The sequence below is a fragment of the Falco punctatus genome, assembly GCF_963210335.1.
Source record: "Falco punctatus genome assembly, chromosome: 1".
NCBI classification, from domain to species: domain Eukaryota; kingdom Metazoa; phylum Chordata; class Aves; order Falconiformes; family Falconidae; genus Falco; species Falco punctatus.
In genome coordinates, this window is record NC_137580.1 from 45,282,175 (window position 1) to 45,307,514 (window position 25,340).

General features: G+C 39.6%; 1 protein-coding gene across 3 annotated transcripts in view; it reads left to right on the top strand.

Moving 5' to 3' along the window:
- The first annotated feature begins 226 nt into the window (after positions 1–226).
- The window catches only part of MAEA (macrophage erythroblast attacher, E3 ubiquitin ligase), a 54,438-nt gene continuing 29,324 nt past the window's right edge, over positions 227–25,340 (top strand). For 2 of the 3 annotated variants that reach the window (XM_080366861.1, XM_080366863.1), the window contains exons 1-3: positions 415–545; positions 17,622–17,804; positions 21,320–21,523. In XM_080366861.1, the coding sequence (XP_080222987.1) occupies positions 477–545; positions 17,622–17,804; positions 21,320–21,523 (456 nt within the window). In that variant the 5' untranslated portion in view covers positions 415–476. The other variant, XM_080366862.1, reaches the window with a different exon arrangement.

Here is a 25,340-nt window from a genome sequence, read left to right on the forward strand (position 1 = left end):
GGGCGATGGAAAAGCCCTCTCTATAGCGACTGGGTGGCTGGATGTCCATAAACCCCCAAAAACCCGCCCAGCTCAATGCCGTAGTTCCATTTGATTTGTCCGCGCCTCCAGACAGCCCCGCCCATTTCCACCGCGCTGCCCAATCAGACGCGGCTTCTCAAGCTCAAAGGCGGTATCAACGCGCACAAACGGAACGTTCGAAAGGGCGGCCTTCATTGGTTGGCGCTGGTTGCCCAGCTGTTGCTCTTCCGCCACCACCGTCCCGTGGAGCGTACCACGCCGCCGCGGTGGTGGGGGGCTAGGGGGTGGGCCGCGATCAGCAGCGAGAGCCGTTGGTTCGGCCCGTCTCCATTAGAGATGGGGCGGAGGAAGGCCTTTATTGCCCGTCATGCCGCGCGCGCTGTAGGTAGCTCCCTCCGGTCCGGGTTGGGGGAGGGCGGGGGAGGAGGAGGGAGGAGGTTGGTGCCTAATCCAAGATGGCGGTGCAGGAATCAGCTGCTCAGCTCTCAATGACTTTGAAGGTGCAGGAGTATCCCACTCTCAAGGTGGGTGCTGAGCCTTTCCCTTCATCCCCCGACATGGAGGAGAGGGGTAAAGCCGTTAGTGTCCCGCCGGGGCAGCGCCGAGGGGTAGATGAGGGCTTGGGCCGCCGGGCGCCCCGGCCCCCCTTCCTGCCTGCTCCCCGCCTCAGGAGCCCCCAGGGCCCGTGGGGCGGCGGGGGGCGCTTCCCACCACGCAGCTTCCCGCCCGTCCCCGTTCTCCTCCGCTTGACGCCTCAGCTGCTGCCGCTACGGCTTCTCCCCTCCCCCTCCGCCGAGGCTGAGGGACGTGCCTGGAATATGCCGCCCTGCCCGGGTGCCTCCGTGCCCCGTGGTGAAGGGTTGGCCCCCGGGCTGCGCTGGGGACACAAAAAGGGTCGCTGGGAGCTGGAGGAGTCGACCGGGGGGGGAGGGGTTAGGTCCTGGTGGCAGGGCGAAGATGTGGTGGCAGGGGGGAGGCGAGGGGGGGAGAGGGCTGGGACGGAGGCAGGCAGGGGGAGAGGGCTCGGGGCGTGCGGATGGGGGCTCGGGAAGACCCCAGGGGCGCTTCACATGCTCGTCCCGGCTGATGAGCTGGCCCTGCGTGGCGTTGTTAGGAGATGCGTTAAAGGGGAGGGAGGGGAGGTGGTAGTAGAACATGGTTCCCTGGCTGCTTGGTGTGGGTCCCCCTCCCAAGGTGGAGATAAGCTTAAGATATAAAAAAGGGACAAACGTACTGGAAAAGGCTGGAGGCCTGCAGGGACGAGTAAGCAAAATACTTACGGTTTGGTAAAAGCACGGAGTGGCGGTGAAGGTTCTGGGTCTAGCTGAAGGGTGGTAGTTTCCCAAGACTGCATAGCTGCTCTTAGGCTTTAACTAGGTATTGTAAAGCAAATGAAGGACTGGGTGCTGAGCGTTAAGGTCGTCGCCTCTGAGAACTGTTGAACTGGAAAGATGATGCTCATAGGAATCAATGGAAACCTTTGTTTGAAGTCTTGCGTTGTGTATGTACAGTAGGTCTGCCACATACATGGCGATAACTGTGGAAGGGAGCTGAGAGAAGAGAATCGTTATCGCAAAATACTGATTTAAACATCTCTCCTGTCAGTGTGTCAACATTTTTTCATCTGTAGAAGATGTTTATGCAAAGTAAACTTTGTGCTGAGATCATGCTGCGCTTTCACACACCAAGTACTGTATGCTCTTTGCAGTGTTTGTTTTGCAGGCTGCATAGCCATGTTCTTATGCGTGTCCTCCACTCTCCTAGCTTCATCCTACTTAGGTCCAGGAAGCAGAAGGATGAGGTGTTGATTCCCATTTTACATATGAGGGCTTCTTTCTGCCATCCTGAACTATTTTAAAGCTGACAGCATCAGGCATAAATTTTAAGATAGCTGTAAAAAGTGCTCTAGCACTTTCCACAGCCAGAACAATGTGAAGGCATTTAAAGTTAAGAAGATGATTTTTAGACTGCGTTTTAGATGTATTCCAGTTGTTATCACAGCTTAGGTTGTTACTTTCCTGAAAAATTACTGGCAGTGAGAATCAGTGTTTTTGTTTTGCTGCGTATGTCTTAAGATGGATTGTCAAGGTGCCAACCATTTAAAAGGTAGAGAATATTTTGGACTAAATCTTTTATTTCTACAAACATTCTTTTTCCCTGAAAAACCTTAACAAAAATATACATAAGAGAATGGAATGTTGTTTGTAAAGCTGAGAAGCTAAATAGTAAGAGGGTGAGACACCCTTGCACTGAAACTCTTTAATTTCCTAGCAAGGATGATGTTTATTGATTCTTCCCAGCACCTGTTAAACTTCTGGGTTGTTCCTGTAATCTTTTAATAGCATTTTTCATTGTTTAAAAAACCTGCCAGAACAGTGCTCAAATCTTTTGAATGTATCCTCTTAAATGTCCTTAACTGTGAGTCATAGCTCAGAACTTTTTAGTGGTGCAAGTGAAAAAGCAGCTGAGAGAAATGAACACTAAAGCTAAAGTCTACTGAAGTAAGTTGATATGAAATCCAGTTTTGTTCCTTAGGAGGCAGATGCCTACAAGTTTCTGTGGGACTGAACCTCTGTGAATTTTTATTTCCAGTTTATTCAAACACTGTGTGAAATGAATGCATATTATTTTTTTTAAATTTTGTTCACCAACACAGTAGCTCAGACGTTTCTCTTGGAGCTCTGAACACTGATGGCTTTCCCTCATGTGAGTAAAATATAAACGATTGTAGACTCATATTTATGTCCTTCCTGTTTCCTCCCTCTAGCTTCCTCATGCCAACATCACTAGATAATAGTTGTGTAATAGCTCTGCATTACAGTATGTTCCAACAGTGCCTTTCATGTGAAAGAGTGCTTAAAACTGCAAAGGGAAATCCCTTTTCCATAGCTAAATTGTGGTTGCTGCAGGAGTGGAAGTGCTTCAGCTGTTCTTCAACAGTTCAGCTCAGGGGAAGTAAATAGACTTATTCAGCTAAATCTAGGGAAGCTGGTTAGGTGTACAAAATAATACTTGAATATTCCCCCTACTCTGGTCCCTCCTTAAGGACAAGAAGGTTGCCAGCTATTCTTTCTACAAAGTGCTGTGGAATCTTTTTTGTGTTTTGTTTTTTTTAAAAAAAAAAAAAAACAACCTACTGATAGAGATTTATAGTAGTCTCATCTGAACATGTAACATGAAAGTTGTCAGTTTAAAAACAAATGAATGCAAACATTGTTGCCATAGTTCTTTGCTGAAACACTAATAAACAAGTGGTGACAGGGAGCTGGATAATTCATCTCTATCTTTAGAAGTGTGAATAATTAAATTGAACTAGCAAACTGATTGGAGTAAGACTCCAGAAGTGGAAGATGGAAGACCTGAAAGCAGGGATCATCGCTTGTCAAAATATTCTTTTCTTGGCTGTTCATTGTCAAACAGTTTAGGGTTAGTTGGACTGCAGCTGCCTCAAAAAAAATAGCTGATGAAAAGGAGAACTGTAGAAACACAGAATACTTGAGCACTTTCTCAGAGCTGCTGTTTGGCTTTTTTGTTGGCAGCTGTGGCGGGGGAAAATACTGGCAGCAGATTTAATAAGATACTCATTTTTCATGGAAATACCATGTTTACCTGATAAAAAGGAGAACAGATAGGAGAGTGGGATTATATGTAGTGTAGATTGTTTCTATCCTGAGTCTACAGAATCACAGAATAGCTGAGGTTCAAAAGAACCTCTGGAGGCAGTCTAGTCCCATATCCTCCCCTCAAAGCAGGGTCAACTAGAGCAGGTTGCTCAGGGCCACGTCCAGGCAGTTATTGATTATCTCCAAGATGGAGACTCCAGCCTCTCTAGGCAAATCTATTCCAGTGTTTGACTGCCTTATGGTATTTAAAAAATACATCTTTTTTAAATGGAATTTTCTGTATTTCACTTTCTGCCCATTTCCTGTTGTCCTTTTACTGCGCACTGCTGAGCGTAGTCTGGTTCCCATCTTCTTTACTCCACCCATCAGGTGTTTATATACATTGATAAGACTTCCCCTGAGCCTCCTCTTCATAAGGTTGAACAGTCTCATCTCTCAGCCTCTCTTCATATGTCAGATGCTCCAGTTTGTTAGTCATCTCTGTGGCCTTTGGCCATACTCACTCCAGTATGTCCGTGTTTCTCTTGTACTGAAAGCCTAGAACTGGGCACAGCACTTTGGGTAGGTCTAACTCATGCGGAGTAGAGGGAAAGGATTACCTTCCTTGACCTGCTGGCAATGTTTTTCCTAACACAGCCCAGTGTGATCTTGGCCACCTTTGCTGCAAGGGTGTGTTGCTGTCTCTCATGGGCAACTTGTCCACCAGGACCCCTCCCCGCTTTTGTTCTGCAAAGCTGCTTTCCAGGCTGTTGCTGTCCAGCATGTACTGGTGGCTGTTCTTTCCCAAGTGTAGGACTTGGCATTTCCCTTTGAACTTCATGAGTTTCTTGTCTGCCCATTTCTCCAGCATGCTGGGGTCTCCAATGGTGACACAACAATCTGGCATATTAACAACTCCTCCCAGTATCATTGCAGACTTTGGAGGTGCACTCTGACCAGTGATCTGTGTCACTAATGAAGAGGTCAAACAGTTCAGATTAACTTCTTTTCCCACTGAAGCAGAAAAAGTGCAAGATTAATTTTCTTGTGTAATTGGTTGCACTACTTGATTTATTTCCCTCCTGATAATAAGCTTCACTGTAAGTTGTTGTTCTTGAACATAGCTTTGTACCTTTGATATCATGAGCCACAGAGTGCTTTTAATGAAACTTTGAACATACAGCAGCAAAAATTGCTCAGTGAAAGTGGTTCAGGAAGATTTTGAGGAGGGGAGAGACAGAACCTATAACATCTAATGCACTATCAGTACATCAGTGTACAAAAAACAAAGGCACTTCTAGATCGTTACTTGATTTATAAAGTGCTTTTTAAGCAGAAGGTTGTCACAATAAGCTAAACATGGATATTGGTAACAATCAGCTCTGTACTAACTCAGTATGAACACTTGGATCTCATACTAAATCAGTTTTTGAACTGGGTGCTCTGACTCACTGGATGTCCATACTGAGCATGTGTGTTGCTGAATAATGCACTTCCTGTTTCGACACATCATGTGTGCATGTCAGCAAACAAGCGTGACATCTTTTGTACTGCTGCTGTTCTTCTGCACTGGACTCTACAGGCTGCTGTGTTTTACATAAAATCTGATACTCTGAGACTTTAGGAGAAGTTTGACATTGGAAAGCAGCTGAAGTAGGAGTTGGCCTCTGTGGGAATTGGTTTCTTTTCCACTGCTGCCCAGTCACTATAGGACACATTCTAAAGTGATTAATGAAAGAAGAAGACCTATTAAAAGGCAGTAAGTAACAGTGTGGCCATGAGTTAGAGATGCTGCTTGATTATTAGTGCTCCATTGTCCCTGCAGGAAAATACTTCAAGGAAAATGCTCTCACATTTTACAGAAGACCTCCTGTTAGTGTCTTGGTATCTTCAAAATGAATACTTATCTGATGTTGTGATTCACAGTTGCAGCATACTTGCTTTTTAGTGTTTTCACACAACAGTGCCCTGTGATCTTCTGAGTTTGGTTTGTGTATGTTTTTTGGTATAGAAATGAGATGTCTGTATGGTAGCTAATATGTTGGGGTCTTTGACTGTTGACATAAAGCATGAGTATCTGAAATCTTTGATTCTTTACGTAGTGAATGTTTTTCAAGAGCTGGGAAACAGGAGTAAAGATGAGCTTCAAACATTTGCTAGGTAGCATGATAGGAAAATGTTTCACGAGTTAGTGTGGTAAGAGTGGAGGTCTTACTGGATGTTACAGATCACCTGCTGTCAGATTTTCTTCTCTAAACTTCTTCCCATGGTCTTTCCGTTCAATAGTTCTTATATTAATCAGCATAATAGTATACCTTTTGGGCCCACAGATTTAGGAAAGAAATGGTTGGCAGACTGGTATTTGCTATAAGGGCATGCTGGCAAAATCCATCAGTCCTTGTAAACTTAAGAAATTGCTTTCATCGTACCCGTGGTCTCCAAGAGCTTACAGCCTGGAGATAGACTACATGGGAAGTATTTGCTAACCCAGAATGTGGAATATGCTATACTACTTGATTACTTACAATACCCTGTTGATTTTTCAAATAAAGTAATATTTTGTTAAGGTATCTTCATTTTGGTAGGCAATAATTTAGCTGCTTCACAACCTACTTTGGTTTCATCTTAACTTTTTTTTTGTGCTCTGTGCATTACTTTGAGTTGTAAACTAGTGGGAACTAAAGTAAAACAGATAATATAGTGAGTAGAATTTCAGTCATTCATGTATTTTATATAGGTCTGCTGAATTAATAATCCTTAATTAATTTGTCTTGGGAGAAGTGCTGTCACTTCAGCTGGATTAAGTTATTTTGGGAGTAATCTGATTGGAAGTGGAATCTCTAGCCTAAAGTCTCCAGCCAGTATTTTGGTGTCTAAACTGTGCAAACACACAGGAGGATGATGACCTCTTTCATTTAAAGAGGTGATGCTGTGATTAAAATGAACAAATATTTGGAGAAGAAGAATCAAAAGAAATGAAGGGACTCGCTCAGGACACAAACCTGCTGTGTGACCTTAGCTTAGCAACTTGACTGCTGCTTTGGTCAGGGAGAAATGCTAAGGTGTTTGTTAATACTCAAATATTTCTACCAAAAGGAGAAAAGTGAAGAAATCTCATTTGAGACATGAGTCCAAGATGGCAGCTATAAACAAGTGCATTGAAAATAAGTGGTCTCTGTTGTCCCTAGTGTGGCTCTAGACAGGACTCTAAAATGGCTGTCAATTTGCTTACATAAGGATGCAAGACAGTTTTATGTAACTGTAAAATGGCTTTGTAAACTACTTTATTTTCTTGTTGGAAGCCTTGTTCAGAAGCTCGTAATGTATTCAGCAGTAAGTTCCTAGCAGTTTGTGTAAAAGGATAATATTTTGAAGAATTGTAATTGCTTCTGTTGAGTAAGTATGCATGTGGCAGATGGATAGTCCAAGAATTCTTACTGCTAATTTGCTCCTGTATAACTAGCAGCTTGGAACGTTATAATGCTATTTTCTTTCTAGACACAGCTGATCTAGAATATGCAGTACTGTCTTCCTGAGTTGTAAAACTGACCTGTTTTTAACTAAGGAAAGCTACTGGGCTTTGTGTCAGATTTAAAAAAAAAAAAAAAAACAAAAACAAAACAAACAAACAAAAAAAACAACAAACACAGAACAGTCTCAAGGGCTTTGATTTTTTTTAAAATCCAGTTGATCTGCCACTGCATTTAGTGGCAGAAAATTACGAAATTATTTTGTCTGTTTTGATCTGTATCTCTTCAAGACTGCTTACACCTAATTAAACCTAAAACCTAAATCTATCCATTATTTTAAGGCTCTCATTCCTGAAATATGCCACTTCCTGTTTCTTAACTTTCTTTTCCTTTTCTGATTTTGCCTAGAACAAGCAAAAATATTACTATTTCAAGGGATTGATAGGAGCTACACATCAGAAGAATTCATTCTTCTTTATATATATAATTTACATTTTGGATGATTTTTAGTAACAAATACTGATGCTGACTCAGTTCTGAAATAATCCAAGAGTTAAAGGAAGAAATTAAATATATAAAAATACAGAATTTCAGTAATTCTGCATGGAAATGCTTAATCTGTGGTTTGAGGGAAAACTTGCACTAGTTTATTGTACCCTGCCTCATTTTTCAAATGGTGTCCTGTGTAATAAATGTCCTCTACTTTTCTGTTTTGTGGAAGGTGAGCGTGGTGATCTAAGTTTGTGTCAAGGAAACAATTTAAAGCTCAAAGGTGTTTATTGCTGGGTTTACCTTTTCTCTTAAAACATTATTAAAACTATTTAGGAAATCTTAGTCTGTCTTCCTTATTCCTATACTTTCTTTTTCCTCTTTCATAGAGTAGAGCTAAGTTGTCTTTGGTTCTACTTTTTTGAAAGGCAGTTTCATCACTGCACTTCTCACTTTCTTTTCCCTACCCATTTGTGGCTAGGCTTAATTTCATATAAGGGCACAACATACGGCATTTGAAAAAAATTATTTGTACCTCAGTCTCCAACTGAATTATCCCAGAGACCTGTAAATTCATACAAATCTCAGTGCTTTTCAGGTCTTCTAAGCTAACTCAGTTGAGGAGAGGAAGTACATCATTTTTCTGACCCTTGAAAGGAGAACATAGTTCTGTAATGGTTTCCTCCACCTAATCTGGTAGGACTCTTACTATTTTTCTTGAAACTTTTTTTTCTTCCCACTAGTTATCTGACTTCATATATGCAAAAAGATTCTTTAAAATCCATTTCAAATTCCTTCCTGCCCATGATCCAGTTCATTTGGAAAGATGTAAAAAATGTATAGGTATTTGTGTTTAAAAAAAATAATAATTCACGCTTTATGTGGCAAGGAATTCCTTTCAGCTGGGAAACTGTAGTTAAAGAAGGATGATTCCCATTGACATTAGTGAAGTCAGGATACATAGTTAAAACTTCCCTGCCTGTGAGTTGGTACTGCTGTCAGGTTAGACCTTACTACTTTCTCCCAAACACAGGAGGAAAACAGATGTTTTTACAGAACTGCAAACCTATGTAAAAGATGCTTTTTTCTGTTCTCTATATTGTTTTCTGTGAAAATGAGTTTTTAGAAAATAAACCTTAGAAAATTCCTGTGAACAGGAGTCTGGGGAGTGGTCTTACTTTCACCACCAAAGAATTTTTCCTTCAAGCATGATGACTTTGAAGTATCGCTTTTGCTCTATGATTTCCAACAACCAAATGATAGCTATGCAAACTGGTTTTTGCTTTCTCTTTCTTTCTGCTTCATCTGAACTAGTTTGCTCTATGCAGTCACTGTGGGGTAGAAAGTCTTTTTGATTTATGTTGTGGTCTGACTGTTTAGGGTTTAGTTTCTTTTTTTATTATTTGGAACTCTTTAGGCTTGAATCTGCGTAAGTGCAGAAGGAAATCTAGCTGATACAGGATGTGACCAGATCAGTTTGAGACCTGGTGTGCTAAAGGTCTAGTGTAAGGTTAAAGACATGTGGGAGAATAAAGGCTTACATTTTTCACAGAACTTTAATTATGAAAGAAACATGTGCAATTCAGTCATTCAGAAATTTTGGTATTACAGTGTACCAGTTAGAAAACTTGTGGGCAGCATCAAGATAGTATTCAAAGTTTCACACAGTAGCCATAACAATTTGGCCTAACGTTGTACACCTCTGAAGGAGCAGAAATGCAGTATGTAACAGTTCTTATAAATAAACTCATTTGGCTTAAGGAAGATCAATCTTTGGCGTACAGTTCTCCCCTTTATTCTCTGGAAGTTCTCTGATAAATGCTGAAGTAGTCTGAGGATTTTTTTGGGATGACTGTAGAAGAAAGAATAAGTAGAAGGCTTTGCTTCAGTGCTTCTACTTTGGTAAAATTTTAGTGAGATTCTTAATACCTGTAATTGATTCTTCCCTTTCAACCAATGGTTTATTGATGCAGAAATACTATTCTGACTAATCAAGAATGGAATAATGTGCATCAGTTAATGTGACTTCAAAAAATGAAAGTCGTGCCATGCAAAGATATTGGACTTCTATGTTTAAAAAAACAGACATGGTATGGTGGTGGGTTTGGTTGATTGTTTGTATTACTATGTGATTTTTTAAGATATCCCTTATCAGGAACTTTTGAAAGAAAAAAGACAGAAGTCCTTATGCAGATAGGAAACTGTGCAAGATAAGAAACCAACATCAAGATGTAACAGCCAGCCTGTATAATGGAAGAGTCCTAGTATTGGCGTTCTGCTGGTGTCTCTGCCAGTACTGCTGATATTCAGCTGTTTGAACAGCATGGAAGAGAGTGAGTGCTGAGATGATCCAGTTTCATTGATGATACTGAAATAGTCAAGGTATTACAGATACAACCCAAGTGTGAAGCATCAGAGAAGAATGAGAGACTGAATGGGTATTAAAATAGGTGAAATTCAATATAGATAAGTGTAATGTGATACTGTTCTTGGGTACGGTGGAAAGAAAAAACAATCCCAGTCTTATACACATAACACCTGAGTCGGAAATGATTGTCATTGCTCAGTGGGATCTTGGGGAGTGAATGTTTTCTGGGAATGATCAGGTTAAATGTTGACAAACCTAGGACAAAACAGTTGGGAAAGGGGAGAATGGAGAACCTCATTACATAGCAATGGAAAGTCATGGTTTCTTCTTCCCACAAGTAACGTGAGTTACTCTCATTTTGTCCCTTCCTTCATCCTGAAAAAGTATGTAGTAGAACTGGAAAATGTCTACAGAAGGGCAAGAGTGATTAGAGCTACAGAATGGCTGTCTTCAAAGAATGCTTTAGAAGGAGCCTCTTCAATCGCAAGAGACATAGGAGAGAGTGTATGTTGCCTTTTTTTTTTTCCGAAACAAGAACGAAAAGGGTTTTGAATTAGGCTAGCAGTTGACAAGTCAAAACTAAGGAGTATTTCCTCACAGAGGGCATGAGACTGTGAAATGTAATATATATTACAATAACTAGCAGAGTTCATGGATGAGAAACACCCTGTTATGTTTCTACAGTAAAACTCCCACCTCTGGTTCAGGAAGCCCAAAGAGACTATTTGGGATTAGTAACTTTATGTTCTGGCATTTTTTCAATTGCCATATGCTTTCTGGATATTTTCAGAGAGAGGGTAGTGATAGAGGAGACGCTTTTGGTCTTACTGGTATGGCAGTTCGTACCTTCATGTGGAGGTGAATTTGGTGTCTAAAGTAGCACTGGGGATCTATTATCCAGTCTCTTTCTAGATGAATTCATAAAAGGACCTCTGCAGACGGTGTAGTTCAGGCTTCTCCTTCAATCTGGACTAACTTCAGAGCTAGTTTTGGTTGCTCAGGGTCCTGCCTAGTTCTGAAACTTTCCAAGGGTGGAGATTGCCCCACCTTTTTCAGCTGCTGTTGCAGGGCTTATCAACTATACTGCTTAAAATATTTTTTTCCCTGTGTCCAGCTGGAATGTTAATTGGTAACTGTCAACTCTACCTCCTTCATTTTTCGCTCTAACTCTGAGAAAATGGCTAGCTCTTATCTGTGACTGTCACCTTTAGGTAGTAGAAGACTTCTATCAGATTGTGCTGCTCCCAACTCCCCGCAGCCTTCTCTTCTGCAAGCAAAACAAGCCTGCCCTTCTCAGCCTCTTAGGATTTTGTATCCTCCAACCAGTGAACCACTGTGGTGGCAGCCTTCTGGACTCTTTCCAGTTTGTCAACATCTTTTCTTTGGCAGGGGCAGGGAAGTGACCTGAAAACCAGACTCAGTATTCCAGATGAGCTTGCATGAGTGCTGAGCATGAAGAACAATCACAACTCTCAACCCAATGCCTTTAATCTTCCTAATGCAGCCTGGTCTGTGGCTAACTTTCATTGCCACAAGGGCGTGTTGATTCACATCCAACCTGCTGTCCCTCAGAACCTCTACATCTCTTTCTGTAGAAGTGGTCCTAGCCAGTTTTTCCACAGCCTGTGCTAATGGATGAGGTGGGTTTGTGCCAGGTGCAGGGCTCTGGTTTTTGCCTTGATTGCGTATCACAAAGTTCTTGGTGTGTTTCTCCAGCTTGTCATTTCTTCTGAATGGCAGCTTTGCCACCCAGCATTATCAAGCACTCCACCAATTTGTTGTCCTCTGAGCTTTCTGATTGTGTTCTGTTCCATAGTGCAGATGGCTGAAGACACGTATGTTGGAGCTGATAATGTTCCTCAGGAGTCAAGCAGAGCCTGTAATTGGCCACCCCGTAGCTTTTGAACCACTGACCATTATTCTTTGAGCCTGGCTGTCCAGTCAGTCCCTAACCTGTGTTGTATTCCAGCCACTCAGTCACCATCCATGAAAGACTGCCAATGTATGCTGGTCACTCAGAGGGAGTGGTTTCATCACTGAAAGCAGTGTTGTCAATGGTGAATCTGGGCTGGCTGTTCCAGGTTACCTTTATGAACTTGGAAATTGCTTCTAGATGAATCTTTCTTTTAATAACTTTTCAAAGCTCTGAGATAAGACAGATCAGCCTGTAGTTCCCATGATCTTCCAGGTTTTCTTTTTGGAAGAGGCAAGGAACTTGCCTGTTTCAGTCATTGAGAACTTCCATTGTTCACTGACATTTCTGAGACAGCAGCTTGACAGTGTCATTGGTGAGCGAGCAAGCGAGCTCCCATCTGGTCCCATGTACTTGTATATTTTCAGCTTGCTTTAGACTTCTTGTGCAAATAGTATCTCTCTTCCCAGACTCAGTTGTTCATACACATTCAGGAAGGCTTAGGAGAAGACCTTAATGGTAAAGACGAAGCTGGTATTTAGAACTAAGACTTTCTCTTGTCCTTTGTTGCTATGTCACAAACTCAATTTTGTAGATGCTTTTCTTCATCTTCCTGCCTATAAAGTCCTTCATCTTCACTGCTCATCTGCCTATAAAGTCCTTGTAATTACAGTTGCTTATTAGTTTGAACTCTAGTTGAATAAAGTGGGTGTATTATGTTGGTCATGATGGTAGCAAGTGCTGGATTTCTAGCTGAGACTCAGAATGCTTTTTCTCTATCATGGCTGGAAAACTGTAACAACTCTGCAATGATGATCTAGCCACAATTCATATTTCATTTGTTATTTCTTACTTTCTCCCAAGCAGAGCACCCTTCGGCAGCATATGTCTTCACTTTGTTTGAAAACCCTAGGTTCTTAATGAGTGACTGTGTCTGTCACTGAAGCTGAGTGTGTGACTTGCCACATTCTTGAGATGCCATCAAGGTGCTAAAACCAGTGTAAGAAGTCCAGTCTGTTGTTTGACTCCACCAGCATAAATACTATTGAGGTAGTGGAGCTTTTTAAGCTATAATTAACTTCTGTGAGGGGAAAATGATTTGCGTTCTGTTCTCCCTTTCTGTATTGTTAAAGGCTATAGATGGTATGTTCTCATGGCATGTTTTTTAAAGACAATTTTCTGTGTCTGTAAAAGAAAGAAAAAGCCTGGGCTGAGATAAGAGTACTTGTCAGCAGTCTGTTTCTATATATTTGATTTATGAGTGGAGTACTAAGTGTGTGCATATAGATAAATCTTGAAAATGTTAGGAAAAATAAAGAATTTTATTAAAATGTTGATATTGAATGTAAAAACAAAAGTAGATACGCATTGTAGGATGCAGTAGAGGATTCGCTGTTTAACTTGATACTACTTCAATGTCTTTATTCTTTTACAGACTGATAACACTTCAGAAGTAATACAGTTTGCTAACAATCAGGATACAATATAGGCAATCATTTATTATTTGCTGTTTTTTTTCTAGATTTGGTATGTATTCAGAAAAATGAAAAGCATATCAATAAATCAATGCCTTATTGAAAAACTTAATTTGATGGAAATATTTAGTACTATCATTATTAAATTCACTATTTAAGGGTGTTTCAAGTTAAATTTGATGTGGTTTATTAAAAGAAATATTACCTACAGTTGCACAATTTGAACAGGTTTAGCCATTTCATGATTTTAGAACTAGTCGGACTTCTCGTGATACCTTATTTATATTCATGCACTGGAAGAGGACGGTGTTTGGTTTTGAAGGGCAGATAGTTAACGTCACAGTTGAGTTCCTAAGTGTAAGCTTAAAAAGTGCCTCTGACATTCTTAGCTCTGCTGTTCTCCACTCAAGTGAATAACCAAGGTAAAGCTCTCATGGCAGTCCTTCCTCCTTTTCCACCAGGTCAAGCTTTTAGACCCAGAAGGATCCTCTCATAAGTCTTACGTCCAGACCTAGAGGTTGTTGGAGCATGTTCTGGGACAGTACATCAGTTTTCTGGCTTTGTAAAACCAGAGCAAAGTAACTTCTGAAATGAAGAAAATATGTGGACCAGGCTCTTCAGTTGTCTCTACCTCTCTGTTAGCACTTAGCACCTGGAAATGGTTATGCTCCATTTGTTTGCTTAGAGGCTTCTGCAGACTTTCCTTCACAGTAGCAAAATTTTGATCTTGGAAAAACTTGCATTACTGTAATTTTACTTCTTGTGTAGGCTGTTCTAGCTTAAGTCAAATTCCTTTTCTTTAGGTTTGTTTGAGGTGCTTTAGTACATGCTTAAGTTGAATAATGTGTCTGCAGCTGTGGAAGTTGAACAAAAGAAGCAGAATCTATTTAGTGATGCTGTATTTAAATGTGCTGCCCACTAATATTTTACATTTGTCCTTTCTGTATCCTCTTGTATGTTGATGGTGTGAGCCAACTGAAGTGTTGTTTTCCAAGCTCTAAGTAGGACAAGTTGGTATTGTGCTTTTACAGAACACATTCTGGTTCGTTCTTGCTGCTTTATTTCAATTGTTTTCTATGTTTAGTAGTGGTTATCTTTTTTTTCATTAAGGTAACACTTCCCTAGGCTGACTTCTATAGGTCACTCTTGTCCTTAAAGAATAACTGTGTAATCTGGTCTTGGTCACAGAACGGTACTGGCAGTAAAAATTGACAGTCTCTGATAGGCTTGTGGCAGCTAATAATATGTATAAATATTGCAGCTGCCTTTTGGTCCAAAAAGTTTGGTATTCACTGTTTTATAACTATGGTACCTGAAAGTTAAAGTGAACCATAACTAAGAACTTACAGAATTACATTTTCCAGAGCATTGTTTTGTTATGTTCTCCTTCCATTTACTTTCATTATTGGATTGAAAAAAAACAACTTATTGATACAGTGTCTGTAACTTTTGAAGAGTTCTGCAGTAAAGCAAACCAGTGCTAGGAAACAGAGTCTCTTTTGAGCATAGGAGCTCTACTAATAACAAAAGAATGAGCAGATCAGGATGCAGAGTCTAGATAAGATACTTGCTCAGTAAGGAACGTGGCAATTGCAATTTCTACATTTTGTCATTTGTAGAATCCAGTAAAGTAAGGTGTAAAAGCTGTACCTGGGTACAGTTAACAAATATTCTCTAAAAACTGCTGGTTCTATAGTAAGAAACAAGCAAATTATGGGGGGAAAAAAACCAAACAAACAAACAAAAAAAACAAAAGGAAAAAAACCAACAAAACAAAAAAATCCCCAAACCTGTTAAAGACTATTTGCAGAGTTTTGGTTGTGCAAATAATTTCATTCTGTCTTTAAAGTTATTTCCCTTGTTATGGTAAACTCAAATTATGTTTACCGATGTATTTATTTGCATTTACTTTCAGAGCATATAGTGTAACAGTTCAAGTCATAGCCTCTTCAACACAAGATATTCAGATTTTTTGGGGGGTAGGAAAAAAAGATAAGATTCAAAAACTTATTACACCTAGTCACATTATAAATTACATACCATGATGCCAGCTGAAGTGGAAAGTCCAATTGTTCTAAATGTCGTATGAACACAGATTATGCCAGAAATTTGCACGCTAAAGAGACAGGGCAAGGAAAATGGGAACTCTCGTTGCTTTTGTGTGCAGATAAGAAACAAAGGAAAAGGGATATTAAAGCTGATTTTTTTTTTTCAAACTGACTAGATGTGTGTCAAGTTCAACTGACTGCTCAAAATTTAACAAAAACACTTTGTAGTCAAACAGATACTTAGATGAGTAGTAGCTTCTAAAAATTGATTGATGTAGCTTTTCAGTGTCCTGTAGAAAGCTGATTAGCAAAGTACTTGCACAAATTCAGTAGATGCAAGTAACTGAAGGAAGCCTGGTTTTCAATGAATAGTTAAAAAAATGCAGGGGGCAAAAGAAGTTGTCTTAATGCTGTCTGGCATCAAGTCTTAGAGTCAGAAACAAGTTTCCACGCTCAAAAGCATGAGATCTCAAAATAATGGCCCTCCAAACCACCTCTCTGTGGAGCTTTAAAACATTAATCACTTTTTGTGGAAATGGAGAAGGGAAATAAGAGCTAAAGATGGAAAAAAAGATTTTTACATAGACAATTAAGTAGGTATTGAAGGCTATTAATTGTGATGGTTTATGTAGTTTGAGTTTTGGAGGGGGTGATGCTGAGATTTTTAGGGGAATACGTATAAGGAAAACAGTTGTTTTAGCTTGATACTTCTGTGGTAAAGGCTTGTTCCATCATTTGCTTAGGTCTTGGTTTGAGATCATTAAGTAGATCAGCTCAGTTTTTCTGAGAAGAGAAGCTCTTTGATGTCTTACCAGGAGTATCCTTCTACTACAAATAAGAACAACCTGTTGTGGGTTACACAAAGTCTTGGAAAGAAAGTGCTTTGGCTCATCATACTTACTCTGAACCTAAACTGTTTCTCAGTGCATCTCTTGTTGTGAACTGCAACGGTTATGCAGTCACTTCTCTCCTGATAAAAGTCAAAAGGAGAGTGGGTGCTGGGGGTGCTTCCTTGTGTGCAGTTGATTAGAAGGAAGAAAATGGACGCAAAGTTGATATAATTGATTAGAAGTGATACACTTGAAAGATTTGTAATTAAACATATGTGATATGTACCAAACAGAACACTGATTCGCGTTTCTGATTGCTAGCTAAATTATGCCTTTGATTAATGGAAAAGCAGTCAAGATTATCATAACTACTTGAAATAACTTGTCATGGAGTTTTTCAAGATGAAAAGATATGGATGGATGAAGTGTACAGTACTGGAATCTTTTTAGTTTTAAAATTCCTGTTTCCATGAAGGAATAGAACTTCCAGTCTAAATTGCTTATGCTGTCACTGTAGTGGAAGCAATATGGTGAGAGTAGCTTAACAATAACTAAGTTTTCCCAAAGTCATTCAGTACCCTAAAATTTGACCAGGCTGCGGACTACTCATGTATGTCCTTAATGGCAGTCAGTAGCAGTGTTGATATGGCTGCCCCATAAAGTTGTGGGACAAGTAGGATAGGAGACCTCCAAGACTCATTAGCCTCTAAGCTAAGGAATGGAGCGGTACAGGAATTTAACAAACTTAGTCATACAGTGTAGGCTTTCTTTTACTAAAAAAAAAAACTTACATGGAGTTTCTCTTGGCATTTGTTATAGTCCTACTGGAATTAGTAGTAAAAAGTGGACCTTCGTGGGCAGAAGTAGGCAGGAGACTTACTGGATTTCCTGAATAATCACTGGTGCACTAAACAGAAAATTCCCAGTAGGTAATATGCATTATACATGCTTTCTCAAAGGTGACTTTCTCTTCTTTCATGAACTCCTGAGGGAAAGAAATGTAAAGTTAAGCTGTATTCTGAAGGGCGGTATCTTAGCTGTAGTTAACTGGTAGCTGTTCTGTTTTACATACACACATGTCTGCTGTCTGTTCTCCCTGAACTGTTTCCATCAGTGCCTGCTACAGTCAGAGCAGGATAGGTGAAAACGGTATCAGAAAAGAATCTACCAGCTTTTATTTCTGGTTGCTGGTTTTTTTTCATAAGTTTTGAAGTGTTATCTCCTTGCTGAGAGGGCTTAAATAAGGGCTTTGATACGAGAACTCAAGTTCAATTAATGACCTCTAGTGTCCTGGAACCTAGGTGGTCTTCTGACTGCATCAGATAAAATCATCAGGCTCTTTAAACTCTAGAAGACCTGGCTTTTTTTACTGTAGAAAGTCTAATGACTTGGTATTTCTTATTTAGGTGCCATATGAAACACTGAACAAACGGTTTCGAGCTGCACAGAAAAACATTGATAGAGAGACTAGCCACGTTACAATGGTTGTGGCAGAGCTGGAGAAGACGCTGAGCAGTTGTCCTGCTGTGGATTCTGTTGTTAGTCTCCTGGATGGAGTAGTTGAAAAACTCAGTGTACTGAAACGAAAGGTAAGTGATATTCTACTTTGATGGCTTTGTCTTTACAAACTTAACAGGAGTAGTTTTCTGCAATGCTCTTGGCTTGGATTTTTTTTCCAAGATACAGGTATTACTGGCACTGTAGTCAAAGGCCTTAGAATGCCCAGAACACCAAAACATACTGTGTCTTGCTTCACTGCACTTATGAAACATGACTTGGTGTTCCATGACGAAGTGTAACAAATCTCTGTTGAGAGGCAAAATTATTATATATAGTCCTGAAGAGATATTTCTCTACACACAAAGAGAACAGAAATTGAATTTATTTGTATCAGTTCCTGCTTGTCTGATGGAAAGATTTGTGCAGTTGCATTAATTGATCATTTAAGAACAAAACAGGTAGAAGATGAGTCTGAAAAATGTTTAAACCCCAGTGGGGAGTTAGCTGTATGCAATGTCAAGGCTTCTTTGCAAAGAATGTGTGAGTTGTCCTGGATTTTATAAACACTGAATTTGCAGGTTTGAAGATCCCTAGGGAATATTGCTAAAAGCATTTTAAACAAAGTTTAGTAGGATAATGTGCTTATAGCTGTTTAGCTTGAATGCTCGTATGAAATACAGCCAAGCTTTCATGCCTTCACCAGATCTTTCGAAGGAGAATGAGTCAAATACATGAACCACATAGTAGTATAAGCCATCCTTATTTTGGATGGGAATATTACTCATCCTGAGACTCATCAGAACACTTACTTGAAAACAAATCTTGCAGAAAAATTGAAATAGTGCTGTTGCCTGGCTTTAAAGCAGTACTGTTCCAAAAATAAATAGATGAAACAAATGGTAGCAGAGTCATTTCATTAAAACTTAAATGAAATAACCAACAGATACAAATCTTGAGACTATATTAAGTGAAGCGTCGAAATACCTTGGAGGTTTGTAACATGAAAATAATACTGTCATGTATGTTGATTTGGGGTTTTCTGCTTGAACAGGTTAGCTAGGTGTTGAAAAGCTGTTCTGCAAAAGACTTCATAAATCTAATTGCTGTTTTCATCTGGTTGGTGAGGCTTAGGGCTCTTGAAGGATATGTTTTCTTCACTTCTCTGTTACTTACAGAAAGAAATTGCTGCTGTTGCTGAAAGAGGTGTTGGATTTTGCTTGTAGGTGTGTAGTAATGATGTGGAGGAGTAAGTTATTTACTTGTTAAATCTTTGCTGACTGCGGGGGTGTGTCTGAAGGCATTGCTGAATGTTTTGGGTGTAAGATTCCATTTTAGTGTAATTGCTCATTTGTTTTCGACTGCCTGAAAGACTGTGGGGAATCTTATAGCAGCTCAGAAAGAACAAAAGGAGAAAAAAAAATAATCCATTTAGCAGTAAAAGTCTTCTGCAATACAAAGGTCTTGTTTCTGCTCCAGACTCTCAACTCCAACTATCTTCTCTGTAATCTCTGCCCCGAGCAAAATGGTTGTTTTCTTTAGGGCCTTTGGATCCACATAGGATCTCTGTTTTCTCCTGTGTTTAGACAAGGATCTGATGAACTGCTGAGATGGCCATAATAGAATTAGATGGTTCCTTTATTTAACACCTTACTCACTCTTAAAAAAGAGCTTTCCAGCACAGCAGGTTTCTTGGGTTCTGAAAATGATCCTGGAGAAACTAAGGCCTTTGTTTTCCCTTTTGTACCTTGTTTAATATGCTTGTTCCGTCAAGTTCTGTTAATGTACAGCAGAGCAAGTCCAGATAGACTTCTGCTTCAGAGGGTTTTGGAAAGTAATCTGTAGCCTTTCTGAATGCTTTAGAGGGATTAAAAAAACAGCAAGAGATGTGTAAGTCCAGATAAAAAAACATGTAAGGAGAGCCCTTTGGAATAAGAAAGGGGCTCAACCTTTGTGCTTGGCTGCCGTGAATTCTCCTAGTTCTATTCAGAATAATAATTCTTGAGGTTGCCTTCACATCTGATAACACTGCAGACATCTAACAAGTGAAAGTAAGATTTGGCTCGAGTTAGTTTGCTTGCTCAGTACGAAAAGGCTGTTTATAACTTAAACAAAATACTGATCTCCAAACCATATGCTAAAAAAGAAAGCTACATTCAGTAATAGAAGTAACTCGGTATTCAGTAATAAAAATAACTCATGTGATAGATGTTTACGTGAATTTAGGTAAAAGACTATTTTGTATAGAAACTGGGGGTTTAGATACTTGAATTTAGTATCAAGGGCCAGACCAGAGTCAAGCTTAATTGGGGTGAATGCTTGATAGGTTTTTCTTGGGCACATTTTCATTAATTTCACTTTGCTTTTTAAATACTGATCCTTCCAGAAGTAGTCTGTAAATCAACGTGCGTGGTAAAAGTGAATGGAACCAACCTGTGCTTCCAGAGGTGAAGCTGTTACCCAAGTATGATACTGTAGCCTGAATATCTTGGGTACTGGGAAGGCAGCAGTGCCAGCGCGGAGTGCAAAGTGGGCTACTAGAAGCTAGCCACGTTGTTTGGTCTGTGCTTGGTGGGCAAACCTGCATGGGCTTCCCTGCTGCTATAGCTGTGCAGTTGTTCAAACACAAGCCAGTGAGTTCAGAGCCACCACGAGTGAGGCAACCCAACCTGAAACTGCATCACTAGTAATATATCGCGGATGATGGAGGCTTAGTACCTTTCCAGTCTTCTGGTTTGCTTTTACTTTAGCAAGCATATAAAAGTACGGCGAGCTTTCTTGTATTCTGTAGCCTGGCATAACCCATACTTGTCACATGCTGTATACTGAGTCAGCTGCCTTTGGGTTACAATATATATATCTAATAAAATAGCCTGGTAAAATTTGCAGCATAACTAATCAGCTGTATAACTAAGGTTGAAGGAAAGTAAGTATGACCAGGATGTTTGTTTTTTAATTAAGAAAAAAGCTGTAGAGATATTCAAGGGGCATGTAAATACATTGGTTTAAAAAGTCATTCTGCAACTGATAATTCTTGAAAAACTACTCTTAAAATCCTTGAGTTAAAGGTGTCAAGAAGCCAAATGTTTTATGTAACTTTCATTATTATATGCCTGATTAAAATGACTCCATTGTATTAGAAGTAATGTGGGTTCACTCTGCATCACTCCGCAGTAGAACTAATTCAGTAGGACAGCTGCTTCAGGAGGAAGCTATGCATAGATTAGAGGTGGAAATTCATGATTTTCGACTGTTCGGACAAGATGACTGCAAACCTTCTCAAAGCTCTTTGCAGACTATTACAGCAGTTGCTGCTATAGTTGATAAGTTGTTGATTTTGGACTAACTGCACGTTGGGCAGAAAAAATGCATATACTCATAATGTCAAATCAGTCAAAACTTCTTTGTGTGTAAGAATATCTCAGAACTGGACCAGCCATGCTGAAGTGTACATGCTGCCATAGGAAACGTCTAAATAAAAGAAATGCTATTTGGAGTAAATATACAAAGTTAAGAATGCTTACAAACAATTCTTACTGTATTTTGCTTCAAAAGCAAATTGAAAATCTATGGCTTTTACTTGTTGCTGTTAATTTTTACTTTTTAGGCAGTTGAGTCAATCCAGGCTGAAGATGAAAGTGCAAAACTCTGCAAACGCAGGATTGAACACCTGAAAGAACATAGTAGTGACCAGCCAGCTGCTGCAAACATGTGGAAGAAGAAACGTATGGATCGTATGATGGTGGAACATCTTTTACGCTGTGGCTACTACAATACAGCTGTAAAACTAGCGAGACAAAGTGGTATTGAGGTTAGTAGCAATGTGCACTAACTTATAAAACAGTAGTAAAGAGGAAGTTGGCAAATAAGAACAAGCTTATTTAGCCCTGTAGCAGCTATTTTTATGTATTAGTGTGCCTTTATTACTAATCTTTATCTGCTAATCTTTTTAGGCCTGAGGTTTGTTCTCCTTACTTAGCATAAATTGTATTTTAATGTATTAAATAAGTAAAAATTGAAGGCATAACTTTTAGTCACAAATTAAATGCTTTTAGATAAACACCTTGCCCTATTAAATTTAGAATAATTCTGAAATGTCATACAGAATTTATTGCTAGAGGCTTTTAGGCTGCTGATTAAGCAGTTGGTGGAGCTTCCCTCTGTCTAGCCACACTTACATTATATGTGTGACCAGACTGAGGAGAACAGCATATGCTGATTGCAGGAACAACTGTTGTTGTATTATCCTACTCTTTAATGCGTTGAGAGGAAATCTGGTTTATACTTTGGAAAATAAATCTTGATACAATTTGGGGTTTTTATTAGCCAGTATAATCTTGCATGGTCCATAGAAACTTTTGCTGTTTGGCTTATTTTGTCATTTACAATTCTGTGGTTGTTACTTTCCTTTTCACTGGTTATCTAGTCGGTTTAGCTTCCATAGCTTGTGAAGTGCTTGGAGTTTGTGCACCCTGGTGTAGCTGCTTTATGCAGAACAATGAATCCACGCTCTTGGAATTCAGAGGAAGAAACTTTTGTTACAGGGGTCAAGTTACGGCATATGTACCTGTTTGCCTTGTACAATGAGCGTATCTGTCATGTGTCTCTGTTACCTCTTGGCTGCTTTACCAGTCTGATCCTGTTCAACCAGCAGTGATTTCAGTAAATACCAAAAAAGAAACAGCAAACAGAGGTTGAATTGAAGGGAGAGGGGAAGTGGGTTACAAACTGTTGATAGGAAATAGTCCTGAAGAGGCTGCTGTGCCTCACTAAAGATAGCCCATGCATGTGAATAAAAACAAAAAGACAATTGTTCTGGGATAATTGCTGCTGAATGGTCAGCAGATCTTCTACTTCTGGTAGACGTCTCCCTGTTTTGAGCACAGCTCATCTCCTGCTGAATCATCGTGTTAATGTACCTGCCAGGTCTGCTGAAAGACCTACTAGGTCTTTGCTTTCATAGCAAGTTCTGTTATGCCTGATTGATTAATGCTCAGCTTTGGTTTAGACATGAGCATGGAAGTCTGTCATGATACACTGCAACACCGTGTGGTACTAAGCGTTGCACTTGTGAAGCCTTAAAGCTTTTCATTCTATTTGCCACATAGAAACTTTTGTCATTAAAAAAAAGTTTTAAATAACCTTATTTAACTTTTGCCTTCAAGCCTAAGTGTATTTGTTTGCATAATATCAAAGTAATTTGAATAACACAAAACTTAGTTGCACATGTTGAATGCACTGAGGCCATATTTCTTCTAGTTTGCTTAAATTATGCATTTTATTCAACATTAAAGTTTACATTTTGACTAAATGAGGATAGACTTCCCTCAATCTCACCTTTGTATTCAGTCTTCTTCTACTGTATGGTGATACTCATTGTGAACAGCTTTTACAACAGTAAGATACTGAGACTTGATCGTCATGCAGAATTTGTGGTTTTGCTGGTTTAATAAATAACTTCTGGGTTTGTTACTTTTTTGCTGTAGTATATGAGCATTGAAATGTTCTCTGATGCTTAATAATGTAACTTTACTGCAGAAATTACAAAATATCATGGTGTTCTTCCCTTACCCAAAGTAATCTTTGTTTACTGTAGTCTCAACTGTAACATTGATAAATACCTCTACCACTGCAGGGTTCAGAAAGCATACTGCTGTGGCCACATCTGTTACCTGATATATATATATATATGACAATATTGTTACCATTGGGGGTAGGCACTATTACCCTAAGTAGGAACCTGAAAAAAATGTGGGGTTTTTGCTCAACTTCTGTACCAGTGGGAGGTGAGGCTGGTGAACAAGTTGAGCATGACTCAGCAATGTGCTCTTGTGGCAAAGAATCAACAGTGCTGTAGGTTGCATTGGGATGAGCATCACCAGGAGCAGAAGGGTGGTGATCGCAGCTCCTCTGCTCAACAGTGGTTAGACCCATCTGAAGTGCTGTATTGAGTTCTGGGCTCCCCAGCAGACAAACTGTGGTGTGGAGTCTCCCTGCACTTGGAGGTATTCCAACCCAGATTGAACTGGGAGAGGTCCTAAGTAACCTGTTGTAGATGACTGCTTTGAGCAAGGGCGCTACACAACCTCCAGAGGTCCAAATGTCAACTGTTCTGTGGTTCTGTTTCTATGATTGCAGGCCAAATGGCTAAAAGTGCCCTCTGATGCTATTTGAAAGGGCTGAGGGAAACTGCTCTTTCAGCTGTAGCTTGTGGATCCTAGGTTAAGCATCTTTCAGTAGCTGTTAGACCAGTCTTGGGAGCAAGTCTCAACCTGCTTGTTTTAAGTTCCTTGCGTGGCTTCTGAACGCCAAGAGACCTGCAGTGCTGCTAAGATACTTCATGGGTGGAAACAGTTTAGAAAGCTTCCTGTTTCAGTGACCAAAAGCAAACCCTTAAATCATTCATATCTTTGCCAATAATATACAGCAGACAGTTTGCTCAAAGATCCAACTAGACACCATAGTGTCCAATTCTAATAGTTATTGATGGGCTGTGACAAATTCTAGTCTGCTTTCTAAATTAACTACCCTCATAGAAATTATATTCTTGCGAATTCTTGTCATGGAAGATTAGCACTTAAAAGCCATGGTTATAAACTAGGAAGCAAACAGCTATGAAAAATGCTGGATGTGAAAAAATTATAGGGAAATTTAAATACCTGGGTTATGAACTGGCTCAAGTTAGGAATGTGGCATATATAAAACAATGTTACATGGCAATATAAGAAATAAACTACAAACATGTAATGAGTGATATGCCTTCAAAGAAGAGCAATACTGCTTGAGAAAGTAAACCAAAATGTGAGTAATATTAAAATAAGAGCTGATAGTCAAGGACAGAAATTTCACGTTTGTGCTAAAGTAAATATGGGGTGGAGGGGATTCTATTGCAGACTTTTTTGCTTGATATTTTCTGACTTCCTAATGATATGAAAGTTTGTGTTGAAGATACGAACACGACGTTAAGTTTTTGTTATTGCATACAGAAGAAGCTCATCAATATTAGCTTGTTACACTGCATAATGTTCTGAGACCTTGGAGTGCAACACTACTGATAACACACACTTTTGTTTCATCTGCAGATTTATATATTCAGCTAGCTGGCAGGGTTGTCTGTTAACTTAAACTTAACGATTCCATCTTCTGCTACATTAAGTGCTATCTCATTTCTGTGCCATTAATTGATAGGCATATCTAGTTTTGGAAATGTGGTGTTCCAGTAGGAAGCTGGTTGCTGTTTGTAGATAAGTTCTATAATTAGGTATGTAGTGCTTTGTTTGCTGTTCCTAGGGGTGGTTGTTTTTTAAATTGCATACTTTTTATAGCCCCTCTTTTAATAGGTTAGGAAGAAAAAAAAATAGCAAAGTGTCCTTATGTTCTTAATTATGTAATAGCCATAGTGATTTTTGCCTATATGATTGAAAACAAACCCAGATTCTGAAGCTGCCGGTCTTTTATCATATGCTGTCAATCTGCTTTCTGTCTTTGCTTAATTTATTTTAGTAAAAGAATATATGTTCTTGGTTTAATGCTCATACTGTACAAAAGCTATACAATTGGCAGTGTTTTTTCCTGTGAAAAATAGCATGAATTTAAGTGGAGTATTTGTGTGTGAGGGTAGGGAGCAA